We start from the raw sequence: 27,403 nt of genomic DNA, 5'->3' as shown, positions 1-27,403 counted from the left end.
AAAGGAGAACTTTGTGGAGGCTGTTAGGAGTCAACATAATAATCAGTTTCAGTTTTCATAACTAAAAATTTCAAAACAGATATTTAGTTTCAGCTCATGAGTAAAGTCTTGTGCCTGTAAGTCTCAGTCATAGATGGTAACCCTATTGGGCTAGTGCTGTATAATCCAGAACACAAAAATGGTTTCTGTCCCAAAGAGCTGACCAGTGAAATACATTTCACTCTAGGTCTCCACACTCTAGCACTGTATGCAGTACAAATGGTAGAGTTGGAGAGGGAACAGAAATCCTACTTAAAATCATAGAAAATTAGGGTTGGAAGGGACTTCAGGAAGTCATCTTGTCCAACCTCCCGCTCAAAACAGGACCACCCCAACTATATCATCCCAGCCAAGGCTTTGTCTACCTGGGTCTTAAAAACCTCTAAGGATGGAGATTGCACAACCTCTCTGGGTAACCTGTTCCAGTGCTTCACCATCCTCCTAGTGAGAGAGTTTTTCCTAATAGCTAACCTAAACTTCCCTTGCTGCAGCTTGACAGCATTGTTGCTTGTTCTGTCATCTGCCACCTCTTTTGAACCCCACTTCAGGTAGCTGAAGGCTGCTATTAAATCCCCTTCTCAGGCTTCTCTTCTCCAGACTAAATAAACCCAGTTCCCTCAGCCTCTCCTCAGAAGTCGTGTGCCCCAGCCCGCTAACCACTTTTTTTTTTTGCCCTCCCCTGGACTCTTTTCAATTTGTCCACATCCTTTCTGTAGTGGGGAGCCCAAAACAGAACACAGTACTCCAGATGTTGCCTCACCAGTGCTGAATAGAGGGGAAGTATCACTGCCCTTCATCTGCTGGCAACCCTCCTGCTAATGCAGCCAAGTATGCTGTTGGCCTTCTTGGCAGCAAGGGCACATTGTTGACTCATATTCAGTTTCTTGTCCACTGTAACCTTTTCTATGAAGCTGCTGCTTAGCCAGTCAGACCCTAGCCTGTATCAGAGCATGGGATACTTCTGTCCTAGATGCAGGACTTTGTATTTGTTCTTATTGAACTTCATGATATTACTTTTGGCCTAATCCTTCAACTTGTTGAGGTCTCTCTGAATCCTAGCCCTACCCTCCAGCATATTTACTTCTCCCCCAGCTTCATGTCATCTTGCTGATGGTGCACTCCATCCCATCTTCCAAATTGTTGGTAAAGATATCAAATAAAACTGGCCCCAAGACCAGCCCTTGGGGCACTCCACTTGATACCAGCTGCCAACTAGACATTGAGCCATTGAGCCTGATGATTCAGCCAGATTTCTATCCATCATACAGTCCAGTCATCCAACCTGTACTTCCTTAGCTTCCTTGTGAGAATATTGTGGGAGATGATATCAAAAGCCTTGCTAAAGTCAAGATATATATCATCTCTCCCTGCATCCAGAGCTAGTCATCTTGTCATAGAAGGCAATCAGGTTGGTCAGGCCTGACTTGCCTTTGGTGAATCCATGCTGTTCCTCATCACTGTCTCCTTGAGGATCTGCTCCATGATTTTTCCAGGGACTGAGGTGAAGCCGATCGATCTGTAGTTCCCCAGATCCTCTTCCTTTCCTCTCAAAGATGGGCACTATATTTGCCCTTTTCCAGTCATCCAGGACCTATCACACTGGCCAACTCCCTCAGCACCCTTGGGTGTGTTGTATCTAGCTCCATGGACTTGTACATGTCCAGCTTTTCTAAATAGTTCTCTAACTTGTCCTTTCACCATTGTTGGCTGCTCACCTCCTCCCCAAACTATGCTGCCAGGTACAGTGGTCTGGGAGTTGATCTTACCTGTGAAGACTGATGTAAAAAAGGCATTGAATACTTAAGTCTTTCTGCATTATCCATCACTGGGTAGCCTCCAACATTCAGTAAGGGACCTACATTTTCCCTTATCTTCCTCTTGTTGCTGACATACTTGTAGAAACCCTTCACATCCCTTGCTAGCGGAAACTCCAGTTGCACTTTGGCCTTCCTGATTTAATCCCTGCATGCCCAAGCAATACTCTTATGCCCCTCCCTAGTTGTTTGCCAAGTTTCCTTTTTGTGTTTTAGCTCATTGAAGATTTCCCTGCTAAGTCAAGCTGATCTTCTGCCACACTTGTTACTCTTCCGGTGCATCAGGATGGTTCATTCCTACAACCTCAGAAAGGTTTCTTTAAGGTACAGCCAGCTTTCTTGGACTCTTTTCCCCCTCATACTAGCCTCCCAGGGGATCCTGCCCATCAGTTCCCTGAGTAAGTGGAAGTCTGCTTTTCTGAAGTCCAGGGTCCTTACCCTGCTGCTCTTCTTCCTTTCTTTCCTCAGGATCCTGAACTCAATCACTTTGTGGTCACTGCTGCCCAGGTTGCTATCCACTACTACATTTCCCATCAATTCTTCCCTGTTTCTGAGCAGCAAGTCAAAAAGAGTATGGCTCCTAGTTGGCCTCTCCAACATCGGAAGTTGCCCCCAGTGCTCTCCAAAAACTTCCTGGATTGCCCGTGCACTGCTGTATTGCCCTCCCAGCAGATTTTGGGGTAATTTGAAGTCCTACATGAGAACCAGGTCTTGTGATATAGAAACTTCTGCTAGCTGTTAGAAGAAAGCCTCATTCACCTTATTCTCCTGGTCTGGAGGTCTCTAGTAGGCAGCTACCACATCACCCTTGTTGCTTTCCCCCATAACCCAGAGACTTTCAACAGGCCTATTTCCAGTTTCATACTGGAGCTCAGAGCAATCATATGGCTTTTAGATAAAGTGCAACTCCTCCTCCTCTTCTCCCCTGCCTGTCCTTCCTGAACAGTTTGTACCCATCCATGACAGTGCTTCAGTCATGTGAGCCCTCACCAAGTCTCTGTTCTTCCAATCACATCATAGTTTTGTGACTCTGCAAGGACTTCCCTTTCTTCCTGCTTGTTTTCCCTGCTCTGTGCATTCATGTACAGACACCCGAGGTAACTAGCTGATTGCCCTATTTTCTCAGGAGGAATGAGAAGGCCTCCCCAGTTGAATGAGAAGGCCTCCCCTGGGAGTCCATGTCGTCTTCCTTCTCCAGCGCTGTCTCTGGCATTCCTTCCTCCACTGTCCTACAAGTTTCCTCCAGCATAGAATCAATGAAGTCCTCATGGTGGAGGATGCTTTGGAGCCTCGCCACCCCCTCCTGTAGGAGGCACTGCTCACATTGCAGGCACTCCCCCACCCGGGTGTCATTGGAAGGAACCTGCCAGTTGCAGTCTCCACAAAACCAAACTAGAGCCTAGGTGGAAGCCTTGACAGTGAGTGGTCTTGCTTGGACAGACACCTCACAGGTGCAAGCAGAAGAGCTGGCAGTGCCAGTGGCTCTGGCATTGCCATGTCTTCTAGCCATCTCTCTGGGTCACATATATATATATATATATATATATGCCTCCTCTCTCTCTCTGCTCCTCTCTCCAAGTGGACTTTCCCTAGTTAACTCCCCTGTAAGCTGGCCTATTCACTGCTCCAGAGGCACTTCTTACATGGAGGTGTTGGCTTTCAGAGGGGCAGCTCAGGGCCAGGGCCTGTGATAATTCTTGTGGCTTACGGAGGGCCCCCGCGGGCCAGATGGAATCGCCCAGTGAGCTGGATCCAGCCCAAGGTCTGTATTTTGCCCCCCCCTGTCTTAAAGGCTCCCCTTCGAAGAGGGTGAGGCGCAAACTGACTTGCAAACTGCCCTGTTTACTGCCCCCGTTGCTCAAGGAGTCTCCTTTTAAACCCTCCTGGGTCTGGACTTGATCAGCCCCTTCAAGACTTTTGACAGGCACAGGCAGCAATTGCCCAGCTGTCAGCACTCCCAGCTGCTCAGAGCAGGTACCCAAACACACACTCAGCTGCCAAACACACAGGCAACCGTGCCTCCCTTACGTTTCAGGAGCAATATCTAGTGCCTGGCTTCACTTCCTCTTCCCCTTCCTTCTCTTTCTCCCAGTGAACTGCTTGCAAACTGCCCTGTTTTCTGTCTCTGTTCGCTTGCTTCTTCACAATTTGTTCTTGTTCCAGTTTGAACTGAGACCGCCCCCCCCCCCCCCACACACACACACACTTCCCCCTCCAAAAAAGTTGACGTTGTCTGCATGAGAAAATTCAGAAATTGTCTCATGCTAGAGATATGTTCAAATGGTTTGTTAATGTAAAATATTTTTAAATGTTTATAATAAATTCTCAGCTTGGCAAAATGAAAAGTTGTTTTGAAAGAAAAGATTGGAATGCTTTATTCTATAAATGTCAAACTGGGACACTCCAACTTGTTAGGGTATCGCTCCTCTTTCCCCCCCCCAGAACTAAATTTTATCAAAATAGATGCAATTTTTCAAAACTCTGAATTTCAGTGGAAATGCATGTTCCAATGGAATGTTTTTCCATTTATGGTTTTTCTTACAAGCTTTAATAAAAACCATCTGATATATTTATTGTCAGCACTCTGGGAGCTTAACTATTTCTTAAAAGGAACACAGACAGTTAATGGATAGAGTTGAACATTACATCTACCTAGAGAAAGAGAGAAGTGGAAATGTAATAGCTGCAACTCTAAATACAGTGGGAGTGGGAAGCAGGAGAGGCAACTTGCTGATACATCATAATCCTATTTGTTGTGAATTTATCCATCAACTGGAGAGCAATTGAGGGATGTTTAATAAGATTTATTTGTTCTTTGTCAGCTTGCTTAAATCTTAATCTCTTTCCATCCCCAGCTGTAGACCCAAGTGTTAAACATGTCATATTTTTGAGGACTCGTGCAGTGAAGTTAAGATGTACAGCAGCATCTCTCATTTCCAATGGGCCTCAAGGTAGGAGTCAAGAACTGTAGTTCACACTGCAGTGTGGTGCAGCTCCAAGGGATAACGTTTTCGCAAATGATTCCTTTTTTGGGTTTTATTTTGAATAGACTATATTACAGTTTTCCAGAAAAAGGTCAAAAGATGATTATTCCCTGGTTTAGCATCATAACAAATCCCCTTTTAGTTCCAGTGGGTGTTCCAGCTGGAGAGAGTAAAGCAGATTTCTCTTTAGAGCTCATTACTCTAGATCTATTGGTATTGGCTGTACTTGTATTGTGCAGCATAACCATGAGGACCTCTGCAGAAATCCCAGTGCCAGGGGTCTGTCTGGGAGTAGAGCTGAAGAGAAGTCTATGATCAGATTCTCTTTTATACCTTTTTTCCCATAAGGAATGTCTAATTCATGGTGGCCAACCTGTGGCATGGACAGCCTTTCTGTATGGCAGGCAACAGATTGGTGAGGGAACAGGCAGCACAGTAGCAGATAGGGCAAGGAGTGAAAAGCAGAGCAGCAGATCAGGCAGGGAAGGTGTAGGGGTTTGCAGCATGCCAAAAGGTTGCCCCCCCACTGGTTTAATTGATGCCTCCTGTCATGGAAACACACGCAGCATACTTTTGGGTTAGGTCAGCAGAAGCTTTTATTTAAATGAAACTACAGCTGTAGGGGGGACTCCAAAGTGACATGGATTTTCCAAGCACTTGGAAGGGGTTTCCCCCCAAGAGTAAAATCAGGAGGCATATATACTTTTTAACAGTCGCTTACAACTCACGTGATCATATAGTTGAGTTTGCTAGAAAAAAGCAGCTACAAACACTACCTCATTACTGCTTGGCTGTTATCAGGATGGGAACCATGGGGGAGACGAGGTTAGTTCACAAAGCAAGAAATGGGGGAGAACACTTCCTTCTTGCACCTGGAAATCAGAGTTTTACATACTTTTTTTCTGCTATCTTCAAGGCCGTGGTGAGTGAAACAGTTGCAGAGGAGTTACAAAGAACAAACACTTTCCCTTATCCGTTCTACTATGCAGAGCCAACAATTCCCCACAAAGCAGTTATGTCATCTTATAACTCATATGATCTAAGTTTAAGGCATTTATTTTTTTTCTGATTCCACACTCCTATCCTTTTTGTAATTGCAGGCAATTACAGTAATCATTTATATGGAAAAGTAATATTGGAAAAGTTCTGAATTAGAAGTCAAGTATCCATGTATAGCTGGAAATGAGAAGGCAGAGGCATAATTATGTGAACAGTCAAGTAGCCACAGGCCTCTAGCAATTGCTTTGTGGACTACGAGTGATTCAGAAACCCAGTTTAGGAGCATAGAATCAGAGGGTGCCTGTACATGAGCACAGAGGCTGGTCCGACGCTCTGTAGTTACGAGTCTGCTGGGGTGTGGTAATTACTGCACTCCAGCAGCTTCCCGTGTCTCGTGTAGTAGTGTCTCCACACTTCAAAATGAAGGTGGGGGTGGTGCAGGTTGAACGACCTTTAGTTCAAAGCTTTAATTAGACTGGCTTTTAGAGCCAGTCTAACTAAAGCACCCCCCACTCTATCACCCCTGGAGCACATGTAAAAGTGCCCATAGAGAAGTAGAGCTGGAAGGGGACCTCCAGAGGTCTAGTCCAACCCCCTGCCTGAGGCAGGATCATCCGTATCCAAACCATCCTATACAAATCCATTGTCTAACCAGTTAATGAAACTACAGTCAACCCTGATGCATAACAGGCATAACACCATAACTTGCCACAGGTAAAGGAGAGGGACCATGGCAGCCAATGTCCTGCTGCTGCAGAGGTTGTTAATATATGTTTAAGAGATCCCAGGAAGTGGGCCATCTCCCCTGCTAGAGGAAGGCAAACCCCCAGAGTCCATACCAATCTGACCATGGGGTAAAATTCCTTCCTGACACCATGTGTGGTGCCTGGTTTGACCCTGAGCAGAAGGGCAAAACCCTCTAGACAGAAAACTGTGGCTTTAAGTCCCAGCAGAAGCACTGGCACACCCCAGTCCAAAATCCCCAGCCTTGGCTGTAGGCATGAACGCCACGTCCCTTGAGGCTGGGGGGTCATGGTGACCACCCACAGGTGCCGCCAGCAGTGGTGGCAGTGGCAGCCAATGGCAATTGGGGACCGCCCACATATGCTGGTGGTGTTAGTGGTGAGCAGCAGCTGCCTGCAGGTGCCGCCGGCAGTGTCGGCAATGGTTTTCACAGGGGGTGCACTGCCAATCTTAGGGTGCACATGCACCCGTGTGCACCCCCTACGCGTCACCAGCGGCTGCAGCCAACATCCAATGCCTCTGAGGAAGGCTTTAAAGAAAAGAAAACCAAGCCCTGTCCCTCCCCACCCCCAGAAGAAAAAGAAAAAACAGAAGAAAGTTTCCACATCTTCCTCATCCACAAGGAGGATGAGGTGGATGAGACTTTCTTCAAACAGCTAGCAGAAGTTTCTACATCACAAGACCTGGTTCTCATGTAGGACTTCAAATTACCCCAAAATCTGCTGGGAGGGCAATACAGCAGTGCACGGGCAATCCAGGAAGTTTTTGGAGAGCACTGGGGACAACTTCCTGATGTTGGAGAGGCCAACTAGGAGCCATACTCTTTTTGACTTGCTGCTCAGAAACGGAAGAATTGGTGAGGAATGTAGTAGTGGATGGCAACCTGGGCAGCAGTGACCACAAAGTGATTGGGTTCAGGATCCTGAAGAAAGGAAGGCAGAAGAGCAGCAGAGTAAGGACCCTGGACTTCAGAAAAGCAGATTTCCTCTTACTCAGGGAACTGATGGGCAGGATCCCCTGGGAGGCTAGTATGAGGGGGAAAGGAGTCCAAGAAAGCTGGTTGTAACAAAACAAAAACACCCTCAAACCCTGACATGTAGCAGTGTCCCCACATGGCAACCAGCAAAGCCCAGAAGCATGGGAAATATCTATTGTAGAACATAGGCATAGCTACACCTGGATCATCCCTGACTAGTGGCTGTCTAACCTGTTCTTGAACACCTCCAGTGATAGAGAGTCTACAACTTCCCTAGGCAGTCTATTTCTCTGTCACATGGTTCTATAATGAAGTTTTTCTGGATATCCAATATAAACTGACCTTGCTGAAACTTCAAACCATTGGTCCGTGACCTCTTCCGAAGCGAGAGAGAGAAGGTATTTTCCATCTTGATGGCACCCCTTCAAGTGTTTGAATACTGCTATCATGTCCCCTCTCCCCTTTTCTACAAGCTGATCATGCCTACACTTCTTTCAACCTCTTTTTGAATGACTTGCCTTTTTGTCATGTGCCTCCTGGACCTTCTCTAAATTCTCCATGTCCTTTTTAAAATGCTTGCCTTGCTGTCTGAATTCAGCCCCTGTATGTGTATTTTCCTAATAACCTTTAAAAATTGCTTTTAAGAAGAAATTTTGCCCATTTTGCTTGTTTTTTTCCAGGTTCTCTTAACTTCTGGAGTCTGTTCAGTGCAGTTCCACTTGCAGCGAGTTTTATACCTGTAAGTTTGGCCAATGGCTTTTGCAAGCTTATGTAGATCTAAGTTTGGCACAATTTTTGGAGTTTGATAAACTTTCTATAGTGGAAGAAATGTGATTTGTTTGAGAACTATATATTTGCTCTTTTGGATTTGTTATAGCCATCTGTATGTTGTAATTTATTTCCTTTGTAATTTATTAGTATTAAAATGATCAATAGTATATTATCATTCAGTGTGAATTATTAGCTAACAATCCAGCCTGCATTAATGTTGGTCCCAGTCTAGAGTGAAATCCCAGACCAGCAGCATTGCTGTCACTGCCAAGGATTCATTTCTTTATGCAGCAGACGAGAGTGGATACGTGTGTGTCTACAATGTAAAGGATTATGCCCTTGGGGATCCAGAGCAAGGACCGCCAAAATGTATGTGTTATGGATTGGGTTTTGACATATGCAGAAAACCTTTGTGTGCCCACATAAATTGTTACATATACAGATTATTTAGTGCTTGGGTGTAGGAGCATACATGACCTTGATAAAGGGATTAAAAACAAACCCCTTTTCATAAATTCTGCCTATTAATATTTCTCCCTCATGTTTATTGAGCATACAGATTTTATTATGTTTAGACTATTCTTGTAATGAAGTGCATTTCCTAGTCATAACTTCCCCCCATAGCTTTCTAAAGCAAAAAAAAAAAGTAAGAACATAAAATTAATTTCAGCGGGGCAAATACTGACATGCTGATTGCTGACACAGATGCATTCTAACTTGAATCCAATAGGAGGTACGAGCAGAACACAGCCCAAAGGATTTTATTTAGTGATACTTACACCTGTGTGTTTTAGTGGAAGCTGTATAGTAACAGAAAATGAGCTGTTTGCAAAATGTTTCCAAAAAAAACCCTTAACCCCTTGTTGCACTTTAAAAAAAAATACTGTAGACCAGACAAGGATGCCCTTCAGTTTTCTTGCTACACAGGTTTTGTGCTTGGCCTGTACATAACATTTCCTATCTGAATTGACACTCAGCAGTGTTTTTGTGCTAATTTATATCTGTGTATTGTGAATGATGTGTAATACAGATTTATTTTTAAATATTGCTGTAGATGTGAACCACTGGAGAGCACATGTAAAAATGGTTGTATCGTAAGTATTTTCTTATCCAATTTGAACAGTGTAAATTACATAGCAAAAAAAGTGCTTATAGCTGCAAGCAAATGTTTTCTGTATAAATACAATTAGGTTAGTTTCTTTACACTGTGCAATCCATAGGAGCCTCACTCATGGACCAAGATCCCTAATCCATTCTCCACATTTAAAAGTTGTTCCTGTATAGTGATTACTTTTCAAATAATAGGAAGTCCAGTTTATGGCATTTGGGTGCTATTGGAAATCTGCTGTCAGATATTTCCTTATCTAGACTTCCTTCAAATTTAATGGCACTGAAGCAACATTTCATGTTTAAACTTTGTCATTGTCATAAGTAACACTTGTCAGTTATTTGTGATACAATAGGTTTTTAATGACAAAAAATAGAAGTGGTGTGCAACTGTAGTACTTTTCTAAATATATGCAATTCTTTAGGCATACTTATTCTGATTATGTCTTCTGTTAGATTAGAAGTTATTGAGGAAGAAAAAATGCTGTTGTCCTCTTCTGTAGATTGTACAGTTCGTCTGTGGAGTCTGGATGGAGAGTACATTGGTAAGTGAAATTATATACAGTATTAGGATGGCTATGATGCTGCTTTTAATGACTACAGGAATCAAATAGCAGTTGCATACAGGAGAAATAACAGGGTGCTACAGACACAGGAGGAAAGGGAAAAAAAACACAGAGCTTTACTTTCAGCTCACCACCCCTGCACAAGCGCAGTATATGCCCAGAAGAGGAAACGCACAAGTTTGACCTGGCTTGCCCAGCATTTGTATAGCTTGTGTGCTTCAGCTGATCTAAAGCACCAAAATGCCATGCTAATAGATAAAAGCACCAAAAAGTACTGCTGAAGTGCATGAGCTATACAGATGCTGTAGAGCTGGGTCAAAATGATGCAATTTCTCTTCCAGTAAATCATAGTTTGTTCCTTTGTTTGTTTTGTTGTATGGTCCCGTCCCCCATTAGCACTCTCAAGGACAGAGAAGTTATTTACTAGCGACTTGAATTCTTTGAGGTGTGCTGTCCATCTGCAATCCACTCGGGGTGCATACGTGCCTTAAACATTTGGGCTGGGAAAAGTTTTTACTCTAGCAGTACTGATATGGTATGCAGGCACCCTGCCTTTTCTTGTTGGCTGTGCTGAGAACATAGAGTAGTGCACTTCCTGCTCTTCTGTTGCCTCTTAAAGACAATGCCAGAAATCCCAGAGTGCACCTTAAGGGAAGGAGAAGTACGGGGGTTGGGGAATGTGTTTATGGACAATGCATGGCAAAAAAAAAACAACCCCTCCAGTTACTATAGTAACTTCTCTTTCTCTCTTCAGATGATGTAAAATTACTTTTCTTTCTTACCTTTGAGTGCTTGCACCTATACATATTCTACAATAGGTCACTCCAAATTGCCTGCTCCACATAGAGATGGATTATCATTAAAGGTTCCTATACACACAATCAATGTAGTTTTGCCAAACATTGGCATCCCTTAGGAGGCTATCAAATTCACTTGGGCTCTCATGGAATGAGCTCTGATCAATTTACTTCAGTAACCAAATAGCAGACTTTGATGTAGTTAGTCTTTGGGGGAGAAATGATGGCATCTTCTGAGCTTTTTGCTGTGGAACAAATAGCAACGGAGATTTCTAGAATGGATTAGTCCTGTGCAGGTTAAAAAAAAATAAGGCTGACCTCACATCAAGAGTATGAAGATGTGCTTTAGCTTTTGAAGAGAAGTTTTGGGAAGATGACTTGTAAGTGAATCTGAATTAGGTCAAATTCCATGACAACTTTGAGTCTGTCAGCAGGAAAACTTTGTCCAGTTAAAGCATCATATAGAAAAGATCCATCATCAGTACCTGTCTCTCCTGCATCCTCCCTGTTGTTGGACAGTGAACCCAGGGTTGAGTCCTGCCCTGCAGAATAGCCAGAGCCTTCCTGTTAAAAAAAAACTTGATCTCCAGATGGTCCCGGTCCAAGAAAATATCCATGAAGATATTTGTCTTTGATCACCCATTTGTGGTGCCTTCTAAGGTTGTCCTTTCAGGTATTTTGAAAACCCCAAAGGTGCAGAACTGATTGCTGTTCAGCACAGGAGGGAAGCTTTCATTCCTCTATCAGTTTGTCAAACATTGTAGTAGTGGTGGTGATCATACTGTAGCACATAAATCCAGATTATGACCCAGGAACACCTGGCTAGTTCTGTGGACTACCTTAAATTCCAAAAATGCTCAGTAGCAGCTTCCTATCCTTTGAAGGCCAAAGACCTTGTCCTTGAAGGTTTTTCATGTGCACCTTCCAACTGTTAATCACAACTCCTAATCTCAGGAAGAGAGAAACAGGATCCCAGCAGATGTCAGCTGGGTATTTCCACCAAGCAAAGAATGACCCAAGTAGCAGAGGAATGGCTAACTCCTCGTCCATACATCTTCCTGGAAATAGAAGCATTATACAATGACTGCATATCTGAGGTGTAGTCTGGCATGCAGCATCACATATGTGTAGGAGGCCACATGTCTTAGATGGATAAGCAAATCCTGACAGTTGTCCTTGACTTGCATAACAATGTCCAGTAAGGACTGGAATTACTCTTGAGGAAGGTAGGCTCTGGTCAGCATAAAGTCCTAGTGTGAGACCTATAAATTTCAGTTTCTGAATTGGGATCAGGTTTGACGTTGGGGTGTTTACTGTGACATCAAGAGAACAAGGACAGAATGATTTGGAAGTTCAGTCCTTCAATACCCAGATAGTTTTTTCCTTCTTAGGTAGACTGCCACCATTGTTTGGAGCTTGCTGAAGATTCCCAGGGTCATTGCAAATCCAAACAGAAGGGCCTTATTTTGGTAGCAGTCCTGGCTTACCACCAAATCAAAGCTTTTAAAACATGATGGTGATGTGAAAGATGAGAAGAGACCTCCTGTCAAAGCAAAAATCTTATGACAAGGACCCCTGAAAAAGGGTACAGTAGGGGCATTTGGAGTAGGCACCTCAAAGATATAGCCAGATGCATTGATTCATGTGTGTAGAAACAAGAAAGAAACAGAAATGGAGGGGAAAATAGTACCTTTAGAGGCAGTGGGCTACATCCACCCCATCAAAGAGTTCTGCCTGTTTGTCCAGAGGATGGTGAGCTGAGGGGACTCCTGATGAAAGATGCTTCCTCTTGTGGAAATGCTGGCATTTCCCAGAAGAGGAAGGTTTGAAGGATAGAATATAAAGGATAGAGCACAAGGTGGATGCTGACCTATACTGGAGCTAGGAACATGTGTGGCTCTCTTGACTGAAACCAGAGATGCAGCCAACAGATCCAGGATTGTTTTTCATGACCCCACTAGTACCAGTGAAAACTGCTTAGGTAGCTTAGATAGTGAGGTTACTTGGTGCAACTGAAATAGAGGCAAGATAGGAGATGAAGGAACTGGTAGATGAGATGAGAGAGTTGTGCTGCCAGGCCCCATCCCTGCACCCCCCTCCCTCCACCCCAACCCCCATGGTTCCCTACCCATCCCAGCTCCCAGGACTTTCAAAAAAAGCCCACACTCACCAGGTGCTGCCCCATAGTCCTGCCCCCTACTTACCAGCTCCGAATCTGGCTCCAGCTCCCTGCTGCAGCGGGTGGGGACTGCCTGAATCATCAAAGCTCCCTGAATCTTTTCCGAAGATTTGGAGAGCTTCAAATCAATTCGGACTCTTTTATTGATCTCGATTCGATTCGGATTTGGAGATTTGGCCACTGAATCAGGCCGAATCTCCTCTGAATTGAATTGGCACCCAAAGCTTTGCACAGCCCTAATGAGCACTGCTGTAGCTTGGCATAGACCTGCCTCCCCCTTAAAGATGGCCAAAGCTGGCAACAAGTGACTGTAGATTTCTACCTCTCCATCTACCATTTAACATGACCACACTACCATTTTATCTGCTTCGACACATACTAGCATGAAGAGAAGTTCTGGTTGTGATCTCAGGAGGCACTGAATCAGGACCTCATGGAATAAAAGCTTCTGACAGTTAGCAACCAGAAAAAGAGCTAATTTAGTGTGGGGATGAATTAGAATTTTAGCAAGGACTCTTCTTTGGCTAAATTTGTTTTTAAAAATTCTTCCCAGCAGCAAAGGTTTGTATGTACAAAAAAGGAAAATGTTCCAAGAGAATCAAGCCTTAAAAGCTCAGCAGAAATGGCTCCGCCACCACCCCTCCCAACTTGGGAGGGTTTTTATGAAACAAAGGCATGTGCACACAGGTAGATCAGGATCTGGTGGGAAAAGTATTCATTTCTTAACGTAAGAGCTAAGTTCAGTCTTGTACTACCTGGTGTTTGGCTTGTCTGCTGGCTCAACAATCAGCTTCTCTCAGTCTTTCTTATTGGAGATGTTCTTCTTTTTCTACATAATTATTCATGAGACCAGAGGTCAAGTACAGTAGGGCCTTGAACCTAGGTCTCTCAGGTTCTGGTAGTAACGTGACTATCAAGCTATTGGCTATCCCTTCTGAAGCCATCCAATCTTTGCCAACAAAAGCTCGATTGAAATGGAGATGCACCATTTTGATTTGTATCAAATGAGCATTTTTCCAAAGAAAAACCATCTGCTGGAAAACTCTTGACCAGCTCTAGTTGCAACCTGTTAATTTCTGTACAGGTCTATGGCTGTGCACTTTGACGCATAATATGCATGTCTCTCATTCTCATATTCCCACCCCCCCCTCCCCTTTTAGGGACTTTTGGCCAAGAAGAACCTTGGGAAATTTTTACTCCTGCCTCCTGGAAACATCCCATGGTGCCCTTTGAAATTCTGACAGATCCCCAAAGCATGCCCCATCATCCAGTGTTGGGAGGCGAAACTTCTGTCTGGCAAATCATAAGCTCAGACCAAAATGATGCAGCTCGAGAGAACTCTTTATCTAAGGTTTGTGTATAGATAGCAACAGTTTCCTGTGTTAAGAATGTGGTTCCGCTTCTTATTCTCTAGCAAAGCAAGATGCAGCTATGATGATGCACATGTCTTTGTGAGGCATTTGCCTTGATACAATATGTTGGTGAAGAGACCTTGGATACAAATTCAGCAAGGGACACATTAAATACTGGTTAACTAACTGATAGGTGTCAATCTATAATTGTAAACAGGAACAGCCCATTGAGTAGATGGAGTTGTATCTCACAGGGAGCAGTTCTTGGCTTGATTTTTAACATTAATCAACTCAGATCAGTGATCTTCAACATGTTCAGGACCAATTTTGATTTGGGTATTATAAAGAAACTGGCAAAATTTGCTGACGACACCAAACTATGGGGGAGTGTGGTCACACTCAAAGACAGGTTGGCAATACAGGCTGACCTGGACAGGCTTGTGAGGTAGGTGGACCTCAACCTGATATACATTTTTCTGTATTAAATGACAGTGCTCCATCTGGGGAGAAATAATCCGCAACACCCTTACAGGCTCAGCAGTGCTATGCTTGCTAGTACCACAACTGATGAAGACTGGGGTGTCATGACTGACAACAAAGTGAATATGAGCCACCAATGCAATGCTGTAGCTGGCAGAGCTAATCAAACGCTGGGATGCATCCACTGAGACATCTCAAGCAAGGCAAAGGATGTCATCCTCCTGCCCCACTTGGCCTTGGTGGTGTACTGCATCCAGTTCTGGGTGCTGCACTTCAAGAAGGATGGGGAGAAGCTTGAGAGAGTCCAGAGGAGGGCCACACACATGATTAGAGGCCTGGAGTCCAAGTCATACAAGGAGAGGCTGAAAGGCTTGGGACTGTTCAGCCTGGAAAAGAAAAACAGACTGGGAGGGCACAGACTTGTTAGCAGCCTAAGTATATTAGGGGCGTACATCAGGGCTTGAGGGAGCATCTAATCACCAAGGCCACCTAAAAGAGGACAAGAAATAAAGGGCACAAACTGGTTGAAGATTGCTTCAGGATAGACATAAGGAAAAACTTCAAGTAGAGTGCGGAGAGTTTGGAACAGGCTCCCCTCCAAGGGGTACAGTCATCTACCCTAGCGATTTTCAAAAAGCATCTTGATGCCTCTCTTGCTGGCGTCATCTGATCACAGCAGTCTTTCCTGCCCAAGTGTAGGGGGTCTGCACCTGATGATCTGTCAAGTCCCTTCCAGTCCCTAACAACTATGAAACTATGGAAGAAACCCTACTCATAGTAGCTGAGCAGCTGGTACTTAAGTGGCTAAAAACAATAGCTCAGGACTATTGGTGCTTCCATTTTCAGGATCAGCCTGCTGCTGAGCAGAGGTAGATCAACTTGATTTTGTCATTTTAGGAATTAGGTTCTAAGATTGCTCTTAGCTTCTGGGAAGTAGTGCATTTGGCTTGAACCTACGGTAAAGCTTGAACTTGGAGCTGTAACAAGATGCCATAATCACACCATTCCCTTTTTAATATACCAGTGGTTCTCAGGTCCCCCCTCTACCACTATTCTGAAGGTAACAGCATCCCTGCTTGAGAACCACTGTTGGTGCTGCCTCTGCTCCCCTCAGTACTTCCCCACTGGGTGTTGCTCCTTCAAGAAAGAACTGCCTTGTGCATCAGTTGCACAGCCAGGTTGGGAAGGGCTGTGACATGGGTATGCACTCCTGCATTAGGGATGTGATAAGCCTAAAGCAGGCAGGCACCAACTCATTCTGTTCTTTTACTTTGGCCTTTCCTAGCAGCAGACACAGTCCTGTGCTCTTGTTTCCAGGTGTGTGGGAGGGGCTGGATCAGGAAAGGCTGCTGCAGGCTGACCAGTGTCCTAATCCAGTAGAAGCATGCACAGAATAGATTGAACTAGCTTCTGCCACCGTGGCAGTAGCGTCTGTATTACAGCACCCCAGGGGGTAGAGCTCACAGCTTCTAAAGATTACATGGTGCCCTAGCTAACAACAACTGCAATACACTTTCCAATAGTTTCTATATATGCTCTATGTTTTTACAGTAACTTTTCCTTTGGTGGTGTAAAAGTAATTATTTCTCAATCCCACTATATACAAAAGCAAAAGAAGCTGAATCTCTAACTTTAGCAAGACTGGTGTTTGGAAAGTGTGGTACAGAAGGCTTTGCTTAAAAAAAAAAATCAAAAAATCAATTTGTAAGTCATAGAACCACAGAAATTAAGGACTGGAAGAGACCTCAGAAGACTATAGAGTCCAATCCCTCTACCACTGAGATCAAGTAATCCTAACAAGGTGTCTGTCCAGTCTCTTCTTGATGACTTCCAGGGTTGGGGACTGCACCACCTCCTTGGGAAATCTTCTGGATTCTGGTCACCCTTTCCACAAAGAAGTTTTTCCTTGCATCCAACCTGAAACCATCTTCTAACAGTTTATGGTTATTGCTCCTTGTCCTCCCTTGGGACATCCTAGTGAACCATTTTTCTCCCCATGCTTTATATTCACCCCTTACATACTTTTAAATAGTCACCAAGTCCCCACCCCCCCTCAGTCTTCTCTTCCCGAGATTGAACAGTTCCAGATCCCTTAGTCTTCCTGGTTGTCTAGTAAGACTTGTTTTTTTATTTGATTAGTATTATGATACAAGAAGGAAAGTTCAGACTTTATCCACAGTTAAAATGTTAAGCAGCTTAAGCGTGCATTGTAGTTAAATTCAGTCTACACACACTACACCCTGGTATTGATGATCTATAGCAGGGGTTGTCAACTGAGGGTATAAGTACCCCCACAGGTACTAGACCAGGCCCTAGGACAGAGGTGGGAAATTATTTCGGGCAGAGGGCCACTTGATGAGTTTTGGCAAGCTGTCAAGGGCCGCATGGGTAGCCCTGTCCCTTCAGTTGCCCCACCCCCACATCACAATCTTGGGACCAGAAGTCCCGCCCCCTGACCTTTTGCCACCAGAAGTCCCTCCCCTTGCACAATTTACCAGGTTAGAGGGGTCACAACCCCTTGATACATCCTGCCCCAGCTTCCCTTCCCCTGGCCAGTACTGGTCACCAGACCCTTCCCACAAGCAAGGACCCAGCCCACCCCATCAGGCCCCAGGCATCAAAAGCTGGCCAACCTCCACCCATCACTGGCGCCAGCATGACCTGGTCCTGACCCATACCAGCCCCCGTCCCAGCACAACAGAAGCCAGCCCAGCCCAGGTCCCCTCACCTCTGGTGCTGTAGGACCCCCTCCTGTCCCAAGCCACAGGGGGGCTCAGCCACAGCTTTCCCTCCCTGGTGAGGCCCAGCCAGCCCACCCACCCAGTCCCCTATCAAGCGGTGGCTTCCCCAGGTGCTGCTGCACTTGCCCCCTACCTGTGCCAGCTGGTCCCAAAACGAGGCCGCTCCCCTGCTGCTTCTGCTGGCCAGTGCCGACGCAGTTGGGTTTACCCTGTCCCCAGCAGCACATGGGAAGCTGGCTTCAGCCGCATGCTGCCCCAGATGGGACGGGCCCAGCCAGGTTTACACCGGCCAGCAGAAGTGGCAGTGGAGCTGTGCGCCGCTCGGGACTGACTGGTGCAGGCAGGGGGAAAATGCAGCTGAGCCTTTGCTGCTCCGGCCGGGATCGTCCTGTCCCAAGCAGCACACAGCTCTGCCGCCCATTCTGCTGGCTGGTGCAGACCCGGCCAGGCTCCTCCCACCCCCGGCAGCATGCAAGGAGCCAACTTCAGCTGCATGCTGCTTTTCCTGGCTGGTGCAGACCTGGGCAGGTCCGTCCCATCCAGAGCAGCATGCAGCTGAAGCCAGCTTCCCACATGCTGCTGGGGATGGGGTGAACCCAGCTGGGTCGGCATTGGCCAGCAGAAGTGGTGGTAGAGCTATGTGCTGCTCAGGACTGACCAGAGCAGGTAGAGGGAAAATGTAGCTGAGCCCCTGCTGCTCCAGCTGGGCTCATCCTGTCCCGAGCAGCACACGGCTCCGCCACCACCTCTCCTCCCTGGTGCTGACTAGGCCAGAGCTGTGGCCTAGCTGCTGGTTCCCCTCCCCAGTCCCAGCCCAACCTGACCCTGCACAGCCCAAGCAGCACAGCATGGGGAAAGCCTGCCCAGCAACCACTTTCCTGGGCTTACCTGCAGGGCAGGGCCCTTTCCAGTCCCGTGCAGCAAAGCAGAAGCTGGCCCAGACACTTTTTCCCCCTCAATGGTGCCCCAGGTTCTGGGCCAGCCCCCCTGCCCCTCTCAAGCTGAAAACGTGCCTGAGCCAGAGGTGGGGCAAGGCCAGCTGCAGCAGGCTGAGGTCAGGTTTGGTTGGCTTGCAACCAGAACCCAAGGAAGCAGCCCGAGGTGCTGCAGCCAGCAGCTGGTGCTGCCAGAGGCTTTTAGAGAGGCAGCCACCATTGTGGGTTTTGAAGGGGCTCTGCAGGCTGGAGGGAAGTGCTTGGCAGGCCAGATATGGCCTGCGGGCCATATTTTGCCCACCCCTGCCCTAGGAGGTATTCATGGGCAGCTGCCGCATGCCAGCTTCCCCCACTCTACAGAGGCATGTGGCCAGATGCGGGGAAGACGGGGGAAAGCCTGCACATGCCAGCTGCCACCGCTCTGCATCCAGCTGCATGCCATGCCCATCCCCTCACCCCTGCTCAGTGTCCGGCTGCATGTCACCCCCCTCCTCCCCCAAACACACATGTACACTCGGCCTCTACAGGTACACTCCATGTTCGGCCACCTGGGGGTACAATGCTCGAAAAAGGTTGAAAACCCCTGATCTACAGCATGTTCCAAGTAGCACTACTGTTCAGTATTTGTTCACTAAATACATACTCTTCTTCCTAATAACCGTCTTCACAAAATAGTTGGGATTTTACAGTAGAATTTAAAGAGATTTTTCCTAGTAAATGTAATAAATTTGTGTTCAAGGCATGCAGTTCACATTTCAAATGCAAATTAGAGCAAGCGTATTTTTCTCCAGTGTTTAAATAGGTAAATTCTGTAAAGCAACCCAAACAGTAATAGGACTTCTCTAGGACCCACCACAGCAGAGACCAAGTCTATCAGGAGACTAAATAAATCTTGTATTTGTCTTCTCCTTTATGTATTTTAGCATGAGGGGAGCTACAACCATAAGCTCTCTCAAGTTACCATTACAGATGCAGATATCAAAGAAGAAGTTGACAAATGGTCTTGCACAGAAGCTGTGGGCAAAAGGTAAAACTGAAAGCAAGGCCACACATTTATGTTTTTGCTGTGTTTGCTATATAGATACCTAGATTAGGCCCTAAATTATACATAGCAGAATTACTAATTCATGCTTTTATTCTTTCCTCCCCCCAGTTTGAAGCTTGAACGGTTCAAGAATTTAACCAGACCACTTAAGCATGGGGGACTGAGCCCTTATCGTACTATCAACTATTATGAAATGGTCAGCACTGCAACAATTTGTGAAAAGCCTGATGTATCTGTTCTTGGTACCGACTTATTTTATAAAGAATGGTTAGGGGAAAACTGAAGCAATAGCTTCCTGTAGGTGACTGAGTACAAAACATCATATCACTTTAATGGTAGCAAAGCTTATTCCTAGTGGTTTGGAGAATTAGTCTAAGAGCTGGGTTTTTTTGTTTGTTTTTTTAAGTCCTATAGATATTTTAAATAACTCCTTTTACCTTTTCCAACCTTTACTGTTCTAGTGTTTAATTTGTTGCACTGTAGGCTCCGCAAAGACCTTTTCTCTCTTTCTAAATGGTGCTGACCATACACTTGGCATTCCAAATAATCACTCAAGTGAACTGTTAAACTGGAACAAAATCTTTTTAAATAGACATGCTTTTATAATAAGGACTCCTTGATGTTGTTAAAATGACTGAAGATTACACTAGCTTTTGTGCAGCTGCAACCAATCAGGTTTGGTACAAAAAAAAATAATGGGGTAACATTATCAAAATTCATAGTTTCATAGTAGTTTGGGGTCAGAAGGGACCTAAACAGATCTAGTCTGACCACCCGCCACTGGCAGGAGCACACGCTGGGATCACATGACCCCAGACAGGTGTTTGTCCAGCTTCTTTTCGAATTTACCCAAGGTAGGAGTGGAGCGAGGACCACTTCCCTGGGAAGTTGGTTCCAGATCTTAGCCACCCTAACAATGAAATATTGCCTCCTAATCTCCAGCCTGAACCTATTCTCCGGCAGCTTCTGGCCATTGTTCCTTGTTACCCCAGGTGCTGCTGGGGGGAATAGGGCCCTTCCTGTTTGCTGCTGAGCTCCCCTAACGAGTTTGTAGGCCGCCACCAGATCTCCCCTCAGCCTCTGCTTGCTAAGGCTGAACAGGTTCAGGTCCCTCAGCCTCTCCTCAAAGGGCCTGCCCTGTTGCCCTCCAACCAAGTGGGTGGCCTTCCTCTGAACCCTCTCAAGGCTGGCCACATCCCTTTTGAAGTGCGGTGCCCAGAACTGGACACAATACTCCAACTGTGGCCTGGCCAATGTTGCATAGAGGGGGAATATCACCCCTCTGGACTGGCTTGAGATGCATCTTTGGATGTATGACAAGCTGCGGTTGCCTTTGCTGGCTGCGGTCTGGCATTGGCAGTTCACATTCATCTTGGAGTCAATAATGACTCCAAGATCCCTTTCCGCCTCTGTGCTCACAAGGAGGGGAGCTCCCCAGCTTGTAAGTATGCTGTGAATTCCTTCTCCCCAGGTGTAGCACCCTGCATTTATCTACATTGAACCCCATCCTATTATCATCTGCCCACTTCTGTAGTCTAATTGCAGCTCTCTCTCCCTTCGAGCATGCGTACCTCTCCCCACATCTTGGTATCAACGGCAAACTTGGAAAACTTATTTTCCACCCCTCGTCCAAGTTGCTGATGAAGATGTTAAACAGAGTAGGCCCCAGGACCAAGCCTTGGGGGACCCCACTATTCATATCCCACCAGGTCGAGTATGACCCGTCCACCACCATTCTCTGGCTGTGCCTACCTGTGGTGGGACAGCTGTCCTGGTCCCTGTCCGAGAAGACAGAGGCAAAGAACTTGTTAAAAATGTCGGCTTTCTCGTCTAGCGTAGCCACAAGATTACCATTTGAGTCTAGCAGGGGCCCTACATTACCCAGTGCCTTCTTCTTACTCCCAATATATTTGAAGAAGGACTTTTTGTTATCCTTAATCCTGGTCACTAGCCTGAGCTCCACCCCTGCCTTGGCCTTCCTAACAGCCCTCCTACACTCACGGGCCAAGGAAGAGTATTCCTCCTTGGTGATAGCCCCTCCCTTCCACCAGGTGTACACCTCCCTTTTGGCCCTCAGGCATTCTCGAATGCCTTTGAGCCATGGGGGTTTCAGAGCACTCTTACCCCCCTTCTTTCTCTCGGGGACTGTCACACTCTGAGCCTGGAGGATCGCCCCCTTAAGGTGCAACCACCCCTCATGGACTCCCATATTCTCTACCTTTTGAGCCCTCGGTGCCTCCCCCACTAATCTCCTAAATTCGTTGAAGTTGGCCCTTCTGAAGTCAGGAGCTTTAGTCTTGGTATAAGCCCTCAACACCCTGCGCTGGATGGTGAATTCCAGCAGGCGATGATCACTGTCCCCCAGGTGGTCAAGGACCTGTAGTCCCCTCACCAGGTCATCCCCAGTGGCCAAGACCAGGTCCAGCAAGGCATCTCCCCTAGTGTGGCTGTGCACCTCCTGGATAAGGTGGAGGTTCTGTATTTCAGCTAGGAACCTATGCAAATGGTCAGACCTGGCTGACTCTTCCTCCCAGCAGATGTTTGGGTAGTTTAGATCCCCCATGACAATGACATCCCTAGACCTAATGGCCTCTATAAGCTGTACTGAGAAATCCTGGTCCAGCTCAACCCAGGGTGGTCTGTAGTAGACACCCACTGTAAGATCCCTTTTGCCTTGCCCCCCTTGAAGTTTGACCCACAGTGCCTCTGCCTGACCTTCCTCTGCCCCAAAGCTAATTCTTGACGATGCGAGTTGCTTTTTCCATTATTTCTGTAGTTCACAGGTGCACTCTATGTTGTGCAGTTTTAAGAGACAGTAAGAGCAATGGCCCTGGTTAGGGCACATTCCGGTAGTTCTTTCATACCAAGCACCTGAATACTTGCTGGGAAAAATTGTGATGCAGCTATTCTCAACTGTTTTACTGGTTATAACAAAAAGGCAGCAGATACCGAACACAGTCAAAACCAACATTTCAGAAATACCATTTAGATGAACTTTATTTTAAAGCTCATTAAAAGGCTTCACAATGACAGGATCAACATATCTTTCATTTTGCTTTCTCCACATGAAAACGTTCTTTTCAGCAAGAGACAGAAGCAAAGCATTTGTGCATGCTACTTACCATGTTTCACCGTCTCAATATCCAGCAAGCATTTCAGACTTTGAAAAAGAAAGAATAAAATAAAAAATATTTTGAAAAGCCTTTATGAATGGAACAGACATTGGCTTCTTACAGACATACCAAATTAGACGTCAAGATGAAAGAAAACTACCTTGGCATCTATAAACATCTACACAAGGTTTTAGTTCCAACCTTCTGAAAAAGAACAGGACATTTCATAGCAAGATTTCATCCTTAGTGGTGCAAATGGCTAAATACTGCACAGACGCTTTGTATGAATTTACAATTCCACAGGAATCTGAAAGTTACCAAGGCAATTTTCCTTTTAGGATAATCATGATGACAGCTATTGTTCCCCACCTCCATAATACAACGAAGTTCAGACAATTTAAAGAAAAAAAAAATATAAATAGTTCAAGACTGCATGTTTTCCTCCCATATCCCCTACTACTGAAAAAAAAAAAAAAATTTCTTTCATGAGATGAAACTCTTCAATGCAATGCATGGTCTAGTCCAGGTCCATGCTAGTGGTGGTCTGGTCACTAGGATGGCATTCACCATTCTGCTGAGGTATTTCAGCATTTTTATCTTCTTCCAGCTCTTCAGTTTTAAAGTCACCAGGTCCATTCAATGGATTTTCTTCCTTAGGAGAGTCAACTTTTGGTTTTGGCTGCGTCACAACAGGCTCACATATGTTGGTTAACGCCTATGATAAAAAAGGCACTCTGTGTACTTTACTTGATCAGGAGGCTCAAGTGACCCAGCCCCACTGTTTAAAAAAGCAAACTGCGTTTTCAAATGTCTGAATCAGGCTTCCTGTGCCCAGTGAGGGTGGAGGTGCTTAACACTGTGCACTACATTAACCATCTTCCTCTATAAGACTCTTTGGCATAGAGTATAAATAATGCTTTGCTATATTGGGTTTGCCAATCATGTAAAGAAGTTTTAACTTCTAATCTGGCTAAAAGCTATATTTAAAACACAAGGTTAGACAGATGCAATCTAGGCATACTCTACCTCCAAAGTGTTGTTTTTAACAATCTATGTAATCTTCCTTGCTTCTTGTGACCCACTCCCACCTGGAGCTACTCAGATTCTCCAAATTACTCTCTTATGCTTCTATCAGTTAGAAGCAATCTAGAGTGCATGGTCTCAGATCATGGCCTGGCTGTATATCTCCAGGCCCTGGAATTAATTTCCTTCTACACTTACCTTTAGCTTTGCTTTGATTTCACTTGAATGTACAACTGGATCCTGATCAAGGCTCTTTTTAGCCTGTGCATTCACAACATTATTCATCCACTCCAGCACTTCACCAGCACACTTCTCTACTTTCATTATTTCCGTTTCATCAATGTGGCTGAACTTCTCATCCTACAAAAAAAACAATGAAGCAGCTTCAGACATTTTGCATCTCAAACTTCCTCTGTGAGGTTTTGTAAGTATGTTTCTCAGTGAACATATTCCTTATGCATGTGTTGTACAGGCAAATCCTGGCCTCTCCTCTATAGATGTTCAAAAACCCAGCTGATCCAGTACTGTTGGGCTACAGCAGAGGAAAGATAATGCCAGATGGAGCTACTCAGTGTCATGATGACTTTCTGCAGCTTGTGTTTTCATAAACCAGGCAGGCTGGAAGATGCTCTAGAAGCCCCTGCCCTAGGATCTGTGGGTGATACTGCAGCCAGTGGCAACAGAGGGAGAAGAGAGATACCCATCACACACATTTTGGCTGGAAGATTTGGGTCTTCAAATATTATGCAAGTTTTGATCTAACAGAAGACATTATCCTTCGTGGATACATTACTCCATGCATCTCACATCTGGACCACATGACATTAACGTAAGTTTTTACTCTTAAGCCTTTTGAAAGACATGTGAGCAATTAAAGATTAGACTTGCTGTGGAGAAGTAGTTTCTGGTCATAACAGTATTATGGCACAGTAGCCTTAAGAGCAGAATGAAGAGCAAGTATTGTACCCCTTTCATATGTTAAGCATCTAAGGCTGTTTACAGATGTGGAAAAAATGTGGTGCTTTATTTAATAGCTGATTGAATGAGCTTTAGCTAAAACCACCAAAAAAGCTCCACTGAAGCACCCAATCTACATAGATGCTGGGGAGCCAGGTTGAGGCAACAGGCTACTGCTTCCGTTAAACAGCATTCCCCCAACCCCACGCTTGTCAGCATCCTAAGTGTATATAAACAGATGATATTTACTTAAAGAAAGTCAGCTATGCCAGGACACATACCAGCACAGCTGACCCCACTCCACTGGCATCTACAGATATCACTGGGCCTTTTTCCCCACAAGGCTGGGTTCCTGCAGCTCTACAGGCATGACCTTGCAGGACAAACAGCCATGGAAGCTGACCCCACAATGCAACTAAGACATCACCCACCCTGTGCTTGCAGAGTAACACCCTGACCTGGGGCCCAGCAGTAAGAAAAGCTTGCAGTGGGATTCCCAGAGCACACAGGATCAGGCCCCTGAAGCCCTAGGAGTACTTATTTAAAAGCAGCTGGAAAGCACGGGCAGCCCTGGGCTGCCCACACTCTCCCACCATAAGCAAACAGACATTGGCTGTGAAAAGACAGCACGAACTAGGACTAGGAATTGTCGCACTTATAATTTTGGGCATCTGTGGTACAAAAAGACTAAGGCAGCTGTCCACTCATTTTCTGTGCCTCTAAAATACAACCTGACAAAAGGAAGTCTACCTCTTTACTAGTGAAGTTACTCACCTTATTTCTGTATTCTCCTGCTATCGTGGCATAACTTTGAAGCTTGCGCCCTAGTTCTTCCAATATCCTTGGACGTTCTTCAGCTTCTTGATACCGCACTTCAATTGGGGTACCTAGTTTCTGAAGTATTAAGACTTTCTATTAATTCTATACTTCACATCCACACTTAATAAAATTTGTTCCTGCTGCACTTCAGAAGATACAAATTTATAAGCATGCAAAATGTACCTACCTTTAAGTCATCCAATTTGTCTAGGTACACCTGTTTAGCTTGGTCTTCTCCCTCCTCATACAACCAGTTTTCTGTCTCTGTAAGGAGTGCTGAGAATCTTTGAAGATCCTAAGAATAAAATTTAGATTTGGCTCAGAATATGAAAAGCATCAAGGAAAGGAAAATGGAGAACGACGAGCTGTAGTATTCTATTAGATTTTGAACAGTCCAGTCCTAAGGTTGCTCTGACTTGTGCGATGGGCCAAGTAGTATCCTCCCAAGCAGAGTTGAGAAAACCGATAATGTAAATAAATTTTGAAGTCACATTTCCATACCTGTTTGTTTCTGTACCAAGTACATCTTGGCTTGAACAAAAAAAAAAATCCAGCCCAACGTATCTGTCTTGATACTTACTATATGCTTTCCATGATCATCTTTCTATATTGTATCTGCCCATCTTATGTTAGAGGGACACAGCATATGCAAAACACTCACTCCAAGCTTCCTAACTGGGAATTGCATGTGCTACTGCAGTTTTCAGAAGGCTTTGGAAGCCAAGCCGAGCTGTAGTGGCTATATCTACAAGCAAACAAAATGCTGTCTTCCCACCCAAGTGGTATCCTGACAAAAGCAGAGGGTAGCTAGCTTTTGGATACTTTTTCAACAAGAATTCTATTTGGGGACAATTTATAGGGGAAAAGTAGTCTCTTTTAATAACATTTCAGTGCAGTGGAGCTGACCATATTATAGGCAACTATCACTCCTCTGGATCATGACATACATGTAAAAGGTCTAGCCAGATGCCTGATGAATCCGTTTGTGGCTGACAGGCCCAATTTGAGAGCAACACAGATTGTTACAAATTTCACAGATCCGTGTGCTGTCCATGTAGGAGTCCAAATTTACAGCATGCTGCTTTCTTCTTTTTTGCTTTGCTTCCATCCTCTGGATCAAAGCTGCTGCATGTTGAGCTGCACCCAGTGCCAAGATGTTCCTTCCAGATCAGACAGGATTCTGCATGCATTCCCCCAGCTTTCTATGTCGATGAACGACTTTGTATAATTTTTGCACACATCGTGGTACTGCCATAAAGAGTAACCCCACTTTCTAGAACAGTCTCAAATCTTGCCGTACAGAATAGTTTTGTAATACGAGTCTCCTCCCATTCTCCCAACAGCCCATCCATTGCAACTTCCTCTTCTTGGTAGTGGTCTCTAAGTACGTCAGTCCTGCGCACTCCAGTACTTCTGTGTTTGGTATTCTGTCTTCCTACCTTATTTTCAGGATCTTATACAGATATCTTGTGGAAGCTGTTCAGTCTCTTGATGTGCTTAATGTACGCGGTCCACGTTTCTGAACCATGAAGTAGAGGCGACAGCACACAAGTCTGGTCGATTCACATCTTCACCTTAGCTGACAGTTTGCTGTTATTCCACGCACAGTTCTGTAACAGCCCAAAATTCTTAGCTATTTCTCCGATTCTGTTAGTTCAGTCTGAAGGTCAGGATTCCTGCTGATTGTAGAATCCAGACAGCAAAAACTGTCAGTGACACCAAAAGATTTATCCTCCAGAGCAGTGGTTTTCAACCATTTTTCACAGGCAGACCCTTAAACATATGGAGGTGCAGGCTACTTTGGAAGTTTTGAATAGAGATGCTGATTCCTTTTTGAGTATTCACACTTTTGAATGATCATAGTAATCTTTAACAGACTCCTTAGACAGTCTGTGGACCACCAGAGGTCCACAGACCACAGGTTGAAAACCACTGTTCAAGTGATGACATTGGTTCTTCCAC

General features: G+C 45.2%; 2 protein-coding genes across 2 annotated transcripts in view; one reads left to right on the top strand and one right to left on the bottom strand.

The window, feature by feature from the left end:
- LOC102576686 (WD repeat-containing protein 64) overlaps window positions 1-27,403 on the top strand; it is a 91,067-nt gene that overhangs the window by 58,675 nt on the left and 4,989 nt on the right. The window contains exons 23-31 of the mRNA XM_019498289.2: window positions 4,709-4,804; window positions 8,237-8,295; window positions 8,555-8,696; window positions 9,382-9,421; window positions 9,891-9,979; window positions 14,137-14,327; window positions 19,408-19,511; window positions 19,638-19,725; window positions 24,138-24,494. Coding sequence (XP_019353834.1) covers window positions 4,709-4,804; window positions 8,237-8,295; window positions 8,555-8,696; window positions 9,382-9,421; window positions 9,891-9,979; window positions 14,137-14,327; window positions 19,408-19,511; window positions 19,638-19,725; window positions 24,138-24,182 — 854 coding nt within the window. The 3' untranslated portion in view covers window positions 24,183-24,494. The remainder of the gene's footprint in view (window positions 1-4,708; window positions 4,805-8,236; window positions 8,296-8,554; window positions 8,697-9,381; window positions 9,422-9,890; window positions 9,980-14,136; window positions 14,328-19,407; window positions 19,512-19,637; window positions 19,726-24,137; window positions 24,495-27,403) is intronic.
- Window positions 22,509-27,403, bottom strand: part of HSPH1 (heat shock protein family H (Hsp110) member 1) — a 42,462-nt gene continuing 37,567 nt past the window's right edge. Inside the window, exons 15-18 of the mRNA XM_006263641.4 lie at window positions 25,629-25,736; window positions 25,397-25,516; window positions 23,864-24,025; window positions 22,509-23,357 (exon numbers count right to left, since the gene is read on the bottom strand). Of these exons, the coding sequence (XP_006263703.1) occupies window positions 23,160-23,357; window positions 23,864-24,025; window positions 25,397-25,516; window positions 25,629-25,736 (588 nt within the window). The 3' untranslated portion in view covers window positions 22,509-23,159. The remainder of the gene's footprint in view (window positions 23,358-23,863; window positions 24,026-25,396; window positions 25,517-25,628; window positions 25,737-27,403) is intronic.

The sequence above is a fragment of the Alligator mississippiensis genome, chromosome 1 (assembly GCF_030867095.1).
Source record: "Alligator mississippiensis isolate rAllMis1 chromosome 1, rAllMis1, whole genome shotgun sequence".
Taxonomy (NCBI): domain Eukaryota; kingdom Metazoa; phylum Chordata; order Crocodylia; family Alligatoridae; genus Alligator; species Alligator mississippiensis.
Note: the sequence above shows the minus strand (reverse complement) of the source record. Positions and strands in the feature narration are given on the sequence as shown.